The sequence below is a fragment of the Carica papaya genome, chromosome 2, assembly GCF_054855325.1.
Source record: "Carica papaya isolate Zhongbai chromosome 2, ASM5485532v1, whole genome shotgun sequence".
Taxonomy (NCBI): domain Eukaryota; kingdom Viridiplantae; phylum Streptophyta; class Magnoliopsida; order Brassicales; family Caricaceae; genus Carica; species Carica papaya.
In genome coordinates this window covers 10,424,135-10,434,190 of record NC_142310.1, presented here as the reverse complement: position 1 = coordinate 10,434,190, position 10,056 = coordinate 10,424,135, and the positions used below count along the sequence as shown (strand labels likewise).

Below are 10,056 nucleotides of genomic sequence, written 5' to 3'. Positions count from 1 at the left end.
TTTGGAGAAATATTCTCCAATTTTGTTTTACTCAAATCTCAGTAAATTGATAATTCCAACTTAGGTTTAAAGTTGTTTTTGAGATGGGGTTTTGGAGTTTCGCAAACTATCAACTTCTGAAGGCTACTCTTAGAGGTTTCTTTTTTTTTTTTTTTTAGTTTTATAAAGAAGAATGAGAGAGAAGGTGCATATCAGTAGGACGAAGGTATTAAATTAAGAGATGAGTCTCATACTTTTTATCTTATTGAACACATAAATCGTAGCAATTTTATTCCATCAACATTTGATAAAAGACAAAAAAACCCTTTCAAATCTTTTGGAGGCCTTGGATGCTCAACTACTACTCCTGCACCTATTCTTGGCAAGCGGGTTCCACCTCAAGACCATACCCATAACAAAACAAACAAACAACTCCTATATATTTTGTGTAACTTTATACACAATCCCCCTTAACATATACATACACTTACCCACATAAAAAAAATATATATTTTTTTTGTTCTCATTTCACATCATATTTTAACTCACTTAATTTTAACACGAACAGATCACATGTTGGGGGTATTGGAAGCCATTTTTAGCCCAGAAACATGTAATGATTTTTATTTTTTTCAACACTCGGGCGTTTGGGTATGATCTCTCTTAGGGTCTAGACAATAGTTATAAACCAGAGAATTTCTCTGTGCCCATTCCATGGCCGATTCTTGTTGTGGGCTCAATATGCCAGAGCCAGATGGAGACACAGAAGGGGGCCTACAGGAAGCTTGCCCGTCGGCTCTGCACGCGGCTATTTTGAAATTCTTATACCTACCAACGAAGGGTTGGTATTGGTAGTCAGCTTTGTATTTTCCATCGTCAGTAGCCCAAGATGAAGCATCCCAAATTGAACCATAAACCCACATTGGTCTTAAGGGAAATGTGGCATCACTCTTCCTTGGATACCTCCGAATAGGCACATCATCCACAAAAAATCTATACAGTTGAAGAGAAAAACTTAGTGGGTAATAACTTTATGTGGGTAAATTTAGTATAATTTAAATAAGGAAAATTTAGCACATATGTATATGTATATGAAGTTAAAAGTCAAAGAGGATGGTGAGTAGGTTCGTAGAAGTGGGATATACTTACACGATCTCACTTGGGGTCCAGAGAATAGCATAGTTATGGAAGTCTTGTGTTGGATCAAACCAGAGATGAAATTTGACTTCCCTGCCGACGATATTTCTATCTCCACTTCCTCTTATGAAAACATTTGTCTGCAAAGTGTAGGGTTCCCCTGGAGTTGTACCCAGAAATTCAATGTCAATTTCATCATGATTTCCTGGATAATCTTCATTATTTGAAAGCTGCCATTAAAGATTCAGATTAGAAATAGTAGATTATTAACTAAATCAATAAAAAAATAGAACACGTTCCATTCATTTTTTTCATGCTTACATAGAAAGATGTAATTACTCCAGCAGTATAACCGGGTTGAAGTTTAATGGCAGCTCCAAAATAACCAGATTGATATGTATGAAGTGATTTGAACCCACTTCCTGTTCTTGAAAAAATAGCAGAAATTGATCAGAACCCAATTCCAGAATCATCAACAAAAGATGTCCCTTAGAGCTCATTCTAAATCAAGTAGAGATGGATGTAAGTGGATAAATATATTATACATATATATATATAGGACCTGAGGTAGAATCAAGCCAGATTGTTAGGACACCCTGTTCTACTCTCTGGTGCTGAGGACCCCAACGATTTCTGAATCCTTGATCAAAACCTAAAGACGGGAATCTGGATGTAGGATAGTACCCTGGTGAGGGAGGACCCTGAGAAGAAACCATGAGAATGAGCAGAAAAGAGAATAGTAGTGGAGCCATTAACACACAACTAAGCTTTGCCATTGCGAATTATCTATATATATATGTATGTATGTATAGCTATATGTGCTTAAATGCAGATTGTGAAAACTGAAAAGGCAGGGTATGTTGTGGAAGAGTATGGCTCGCACAGTTGGTATAAATAGAGAGAGAACTGGCCCAGTGTACAAGCAAAGGTGATAAGTTAGTTGATGGAGAAGTTATATGTGAGACAAAAAACGGAAAAGAAAAAGGACGCATGATCATTATCTTATTTAGACAATGTCCTGTTTTTGATATAATTTAATTTAATAAAATCAAAACTTTGATAAATTTGTTAAAAATATTATAAATTTAATGACTCTGAAGTTAGAATTTTATCTTACATATATTCTTGTGGTATTTACTTTCTGACTCTCTATTTACTTACCCACAAAAGAATAGGTGTGATCTTCACTTTTTCTTTTTCCCCATTTCTTCCTTCCATTTTACCCTTAAAAAACATTTGTTAGTTATATGGTTGAGAATGACATGGGAAGAAAGTATTTGGAAGGAAGAGAGGGTTAAGGGATTTTTTGTTTTTTTTTTTTTCTCTAATGAGAGAGAAAAGTAGAATAGAATGATGGTGGAATAAGTGTTCATCACCTAGATGTGGCTATCCAAGAGAAGTTTTAAGCTTACACATATGCATGTAGTTAAGATTAGATGGTGATGATTTAAAACTTAAAAATATTTTGTTGCTCTATATGGAAAAAGATGTACTCATCAAAATATATAATTCACCCATAAATTATTGTAATAACTTGTCTTGTAAAACTATCTATATCTCTTAATTTGCAAATTAATGGAACAAACAAGGTATACTTGGTTTGGTTTTAAATCACAAAGCTCTTCATGTATCATAATCAAAACCAAGAAACTTGTTTCTCAAGAATGTGACGATAACTTCTTTCTTTCTTTTTTTTTTTTTTTTTGAAAAAAATTATTTGCTAATCACCAAAATATAAAGAAAAAAAAAATACAAGAGCCACTATAAGAACATATTCAATCGATCAAGAAAAGGTCAAAAGTTGCATCAACTCATAATTATATTGATAAAAAAAAATTTATATTTTACCACATGAAGTTATGAGAATGGAATTTTTTTTAATAGTTAAGTTAAATGATTCTACTTATTTGAATAAAATGAAACTAAATGGAAATTAAAAAAAAAATAATCAAGAAAATCATAAAACATATAAAGATGTATCACAATATTTAAGAATTTTAAAGGCATGAAAGCATTAAGAGAGACTCCTAACAAAATTTTGTCTATTTATACTTATACGAGTATGAATGTCCATATCTTCATCTTAGCTATGTGAATCGAATTTTTTTGATCATGTTAATAAATTTGTTTTTTTTTTCCCCTACAAATGCAAACCAACTTTGGTTACAAATTATTTTAAGTTATGTTAGTGCTTAGGCTATTATAAAGTAAAGAATGATCAATGTTTCTCACCCTACTTCATCTAATGTTTGAAGTAATTTTTTTAATGTAAGATAAATAATAGTCATTTGAAAGTGGTTCATTTGTCCAATTATAATTGAATAAACATTACTCATCTCAATAATATCTTAAAACGAGTAAAGTAATTATCTATAGGTTTTTTTTTTATCAATATCCATCTATTATGAAGAATACTAGAATCACTAGTACGACCACCACTTCACTACTGTTGAAATTGCAAATCCACTATCATTGTCAATTTCGGTTTTGTTGTGAATTTTGATCACCATTATTTGCACCACATTATCATCTCAATTACATTCACAATCAATGTTACTATTACAACAACTGTCACATTTGTTGCCACCATTATTATTGTAGCTGCAGCTGCCACCACCACTATTGACCCAATGACACCAATGTACTTCTTATATCCCTGTCATTCTATCATTACCCCCTCGCCATTATGTATGTCACCACTTCTTCTACCATCGTACATGCTTCAAACTCCTCCACCATTGTACATGTTGTTAACTCTGTCGTTGTTGCCACTTACCACTATTACTTCATCATAATCATTGTCATTGTCATCTTTATTATTGTTGTTACTATTATTATTACCATTGTATCATCATCATCGTCATTACTCACATTTTGGACATTAACACTACCATTATCTAATCATATGGTTACTTTTGCGATTAGTACGATTATCATCTTTGTTGTAACCATAGATATTATTATCTGCACTGTCATTATTGTCATAGTGATGACTACTACTAATTCTACTATCACTAATTATTAATGCATATATTTTTAGGGTATATCATTACATCACTCAAAAATATTTTAAGATAAATACATTTTTTTAGCCATAGATAGCTCGCAAATATACATTTTTTATAAATAAAAATATAATACAAACGAATAAAAATTTAAAAATCAAACTTTAAAAAAAAAAATCATTGTGTTATTTAGACTACAAGAGAGATAGGGACATAGTAATTGATAAAATTTTCACTTTTTTTTTTTTTTTAATGAGGAGAGTGAAGGTTAATAGTTATTTGGTGACATATTTACTGATTAGTCAACCTTGATCGTTAATTCTATGTGCAACAGTACATGGTATGGTCTTCGTTGGAATCTTTTATACCATATATAGAATAGTCAACCTACATTAATAGGTTTAATTAGGAACTAATTACTTGTTAATTATGGTTAGATATGAAATTATTTGCACTTGCCAAGATCTGCAGTTTTGTTATGTGAATCCAAGTTTGTTCAACTGCCGACAAATATACTATTTTAACTGCCACTTGCTTTCTATTATTATGTAATAATTATTTTATTATTAGTTCATAAATAAATTAACTCTTCTTTTTTTCTTTTTTACAAAATCAATAGTTTGTCATTTCATAAACATAATGTTTAGATGACTAAAAGATCTCCAATCCAATCTCTAATAATCAAATCCTAGAATTTTCACTATGCACGTTTCATATCTAAAATCTGAAATAATAATAATAATAATAATAATAATAATAATTTGTGAATTCGATACTTTTATAAGTAATCATATTTCAATAATCGATCGGTGTTATAGAAGAAAACAATACATATACGTAAAAATATTAAATTTTTATAATTTTTAAAATTATTATTTAACTCTAAAAATATTTTTTAGACTATAAAGTCAACATAAACTCAATTAGTTATTTAAAAATATTTGATGTTACGTACTTCTAAAGTAATAAATAATATATCTGATTTTGAATAGTATTTTAAATATCTCTCAATTATTTTTAACAAATTAATGTATATATGTGTAACTAAAGGCTATGTATTATGATTACTACAAAGACTAAAAATGATAAACAAAAGAAAATAAAGTAAAAACACATAAATATTTAGAATGACTAGCTTCTTTAATAGTTAAACAAAATTAATTTGATTATAAATAGACGATAGTAAGGATAAGTTAGTCTAGTATTCTAGGGCCTTACATCTTTCCTCCAATATTAAGACCTCTATAAAAAGAGTTCTTCTCTTTATTTGCTAATGCAATTTTTAAAATGTAAAAATTATGTTAAAATCAAACGATTTATCTAATCTATCTTCTAACTAAAGTAATAATATTTTAATCTTATAAAAACTCAATCTGTAAAATAAATTGACCATTCAAATCATCTTAGTAAATTAAATAGAGAAGAAAATTTGCAAGAACCAAAGAATCATAAATAGGACTTTAGAGTTGTAAGTTGTTGCAGTCAATAATTGTGAAAGTATAACAAAACAAAAAAAGAGATCGATAAGGTAATAAAATGAGAAAATGAAACGAGATATGTTGGCTTGAATTATACTATTTTGAGTTTTATAGAAAAAAACATAAACAATCAAAAAAAATTTCAAATTATTGAAACTCATATATGATTCAGGAAAAGTTCATCTTTTACGATTCAAATTGAGGGACAGGTTCATGTTACTAAAACTCACCTCGAACTTGTCATTCATATGGTTAAACTCTGTTAAAGGCATTTATCATGGTATGGAAAAGCTAATTTAGGGGTTTATCTAATGATGAAAACATGGATAATGCACCAAGGTGTAGGATTTGATATGAAGACAAGAGGCGAAAGCAAGTTGAGCTTGATAAAACTTTTACAGAGCTTTAACAGGACTTTAATGCATAAACATAAAATATCTCAAGTGTACCCACACCATTCCTTTCATAGAAGTTGTCAAATCTCCAACATATATATATATATATATGTACATTGACATGTTCACCCCATGTGCGGTCGACAAGTTTGAACCTCCTTTAGTGACCATAAAGGCTTAACTACCCTTGATAGGTTCACATTCTTGACCAACCTTAATGGGTGAACATGTCATATCATCCCTAGTGGGAAAAGAGGTTTTACCTCCCTTGGCTAACGAACAAGTTTAACCACCTAAGTTGATCACCCTAGTTCAATTGTCCTTGGTCGACAATAACTTTGATCATTTAAGTTTGACTTCTCTAATCGAAGGATAAGTTTAACCACTATTTTTTTAGTAATAGGTTTGATTGTCCTTGATAGGTTGATAGGCACAACCATCATAGTTCATAAAAATGTTTGATTGTCTAAGTTTAACTAAGGATGGAGAAGTTTATTTGTCTCTAGTAGGTTGATATATTTGATTGCGTTTAGTGGGTGGATAAGTTTGTCCACTAAAGTTCAACTGCCCTTAGGGGGTACAAATGTCTAAGCATCCTAGATAGTCAGATATGTTTGACTACACAAGATTGAATCTTAGGTTTTTTGTCCGTTTTTCATTTGCAGATAATTTTTACCATCCAGTAAGGTTGAGCAGTAAAGACAAGAAAAAGTAAAAAAAAAAAAAAGAATTATTATTGATATTTTATTAAATCTGAATATTTTTTCTGAAAGTTTTTTTCTACATGAAGAAAGAAAAAGCCTTGTGGGATAATACTCTATAAAATTAAAGAATATTCTTTTAAATACTTCGTTTATTTTAGAATTCTATAGAAGCATGAGGCAAAATGACACTTAGCATGAGAGATAATGAATATAAGCGAACAATTAGAGCTAATATGCGGCAAGAGACATGTAAACTAAGTTAGTCAGACTTGAAAATGTAAGAATAAGTATTTTAAATATTTACTAATTATTTATTTTAATGATCACAATACTCCAATGATAACATGGTATAAATGATATCTTTAACAGGGTTATATGCTAGTTGATATGCTAACATTAACATGTATTTTAAAAGTAAATATAAGTTTTACTAATTGAAAATAAACTATTACAAAACCATCTAAAGGAAATTCTAAGTACCCAAAGCCATATAATACAATTAAAGACACACAGATACTTGCTTATAATGAAATATACAAGGCATAGGATTTGAAATAATAGTATACATCAACATGTATACAAAATCTGGTACAATAACCTTAGACAAATCCCACTCATTGTTTGGTTAATATGTTCCCCAAAAATGTTCTTCAGCATCTGAAAAGAAGCTTGGAGCATGTATTACTGAGGCATAAAATTACAAATACAACTTGGAACACATAAATTGCAACTTAACTATCAATAGAATATTTTGATCATTAGCTTGTGAGCTTTACATATTAATGTTATAAGGAGTAGCTCATTAGGTTTATCAAAGTATAGCAACAGATGCTCATATACATAACTTCCACATGCAATAAACCTCATCATAAAAAGAAACTTCATCCCAAAAAAGCATGCTCATGATTTCATGAATGTCTTCCTTACATGTGAGATTCAAACATCAATGATAAAATAAAAGAAACACATTAGCCAATTTACATTAATCCGTCAAGTTGAAATAGTGGAATAAAACTAAAGCACAACTAGATAAGTCTTTGTAAAGCACAGAGACAATAAGTTAATCATTTTAAGTTGTTTTCACAAAACAAAACCTAAGCTCTTCTTGAATACGTAAAGATCTTTTTCTCTTTGAAGTATATGGCCTCCTCACATCTTTGTCAAGGCACAAACTAACCATCAAATGTCCTTATTATTTTTCTTTCTTTTTAACTATCCACATTAACTATGCAATTCTGATCCATATATTCCATGCTATATGTCTTCAAATCTCAACCTTACACCATTATCAAGTATATTCATACCAATTAGTCATTCATGTATTATAAACACTTGATAAGCAAAAATAAGTTCCCTAAAATGTACCTCTATGTCTACTTCATCAAAAATACAAAACCAAAATAAATTAACCAAAAACTAAAGTAAATGAACGTGCACTCCCTGATCTAACCATCTAATACTTACAGATGACTATGTGAACGATTGTAAAGTAGGATATTTTGTTCAAAACGTTATACCACTTGATCTAAAAAATGATTACAAGGCCCTAATAAAAATTAAAACAACAATTTTTAAAATAGAATTACCAACTAAGACATCATTGCAAAGCTCTATTTATCACCATCAGCAAGTATTAGAACACCTCAACAAACACAACCTCATGACTAAGGAAGAAATCCTTCTTTTTATTGACTCCAGTCTAGCGAACACATCTTCCATGGAATTCCTTCCATATTCACATGAGCAAAGTTCATGCAATTCAAATTATGCAGCCCATTAGAGATAACATTCGCTACATAGTTTAACTTCTAAGGGATTATATTACTGAGCACCTAGAATGCTACAACCAAAGAGTTGCTCTTTATTTTTAACCTAATCTCACTATCAAGGGCACCAAAGGATACAATTTTAATTACATTCTTTTAGTTTTAAAAGCTCCATCACATTGCTAATGATTAGCTAAATTTATAAAGATTTTACTTCTACATAAGATCATGTCTGTTAACCCTCGAACAATCATCGTAAGATATGGCTTATTCCAAGCTGAGGTTTCCACTTTAAACTTTAATTCTTCTTGTCCTGATGGGATCCAATCCATATACTCCAAGTTGGTTTTGCTAAGTCAATCAGCCTAACCACTAAAAGGGATAAAAGCATCTAATTGATTGAATATCTACCATAGTACTTTTGAAGAGCCTTAACTCATCAAACCAACCTCGTGCGTACTAGATTTGGAATCCTATCCATACTCAAACACTTTATTGTTAATGACCCTCTTATTGATGACCAACCATAGGAATCACACAATCACATAAAATAGAGTATTCATGATCTCGTTATTTTTGTCCGTTAGCCACACGAGCCATATTTCTTGCATTGGATGAAAATGTGATCTATATTGTCCGAACTCCTCATTAGAGAAAGGACTTACATTTTGTCTTGGGAGCATACCAAACATCATATAAATGTTCTAGTATTTCAATAATTTTCACACAAAAACCTGCGCTTTTGGAGCTTAATTATTTTTAGTCGATAGTCAAAAGGATCGTTAGCATTATTAATTGAATATTATGATTGTATTCATAAGTGATTTTATGATTGTATTTTACGACATTAATTTTGTACATTTAAAATTTTATTCTCCTATATTATCTAATTTCTTACAACAAAATCAAATTGAAGTTCTGAAGGCTAAAAACTAACACGGCTCCTAAACAATGAATTAACTAATTTAGGGGTTAATTTCAGGTTTTGTGGCCGGCAAAGTTGATTGAGGGGATCACAAGGGCCCCCTTTATAGGAAACCATGGTTGCGTATAAGCATGCATGAGAAGATAATCAAGCGGCGCACGAACTCTGTCTACTGACCTGATTAATCACTGATCACTGCGTGAAGACAAACAATTAAGATTTGAATTTTGAAGTGATCAACAACAAGTTATTTTATATATATATATAGGTTATTAAATTAAATTGAATTAATTATGTGTTTGCTATATACATACGTAATATTAACTTTATCCTGTCAATTAATTTTAACCTATATATATATAATTGCTACATACGTTTGATATATACATATGTAGTAATTATATGTATATATATAGATATTGACACTTACTGCAACTAAAAACTCAAATTTTATAGCAGCGACTTGATTTTCTTGCACAGATATAATATACTTTTTTTGCAATATTGAGTGTAATACTCTTAATTAATTTTAATATGTTTAAAATTAATATATAAATGTAGTTTTTGAATTTTTAAATTTTTATTTAATGTATAAAATTTAATTTTTAATTTTATAAATTATTATTTAATATAAAATTAGGAAAAAATAAGAGGATGATAAAATTGA

The 10,056-nt window shown here is 29.9% G+C and overlaps 1 protein-coding gene across 1 annotated transcript; it reads right to left on the bottom strand.

The window, feature by feature from the left end:
- Positions 1 to 208: 208 nt before the first annotated feature.
- On the bottom strand, positions 209 to 2,128 carry XTH31 (xyloglucan endo-transglycosylase-related 8). The gene is made up of 4 exons (XM_022054880.1): positions 1,679 to 2,128; positions 1,438 to 1,538; positions 1,129 to 1,346; positions 209 to 972 (listed from the first exon to the last, which is right to left on the bottom strand). Exons 1-4 carry the CDS (start codon positions 1,890 to 1,892, stop codon positions 612 to 614), a joined length of 894 nt encoding a protein of 297 aa, XP_021910572.1. The 5' UTR covers positions 1,893 to 2,128; the 3' UTR covers positions 209 to 611.
- Positions 2,129 to 10,056: the final 7,928 nt, after the last annotated feature.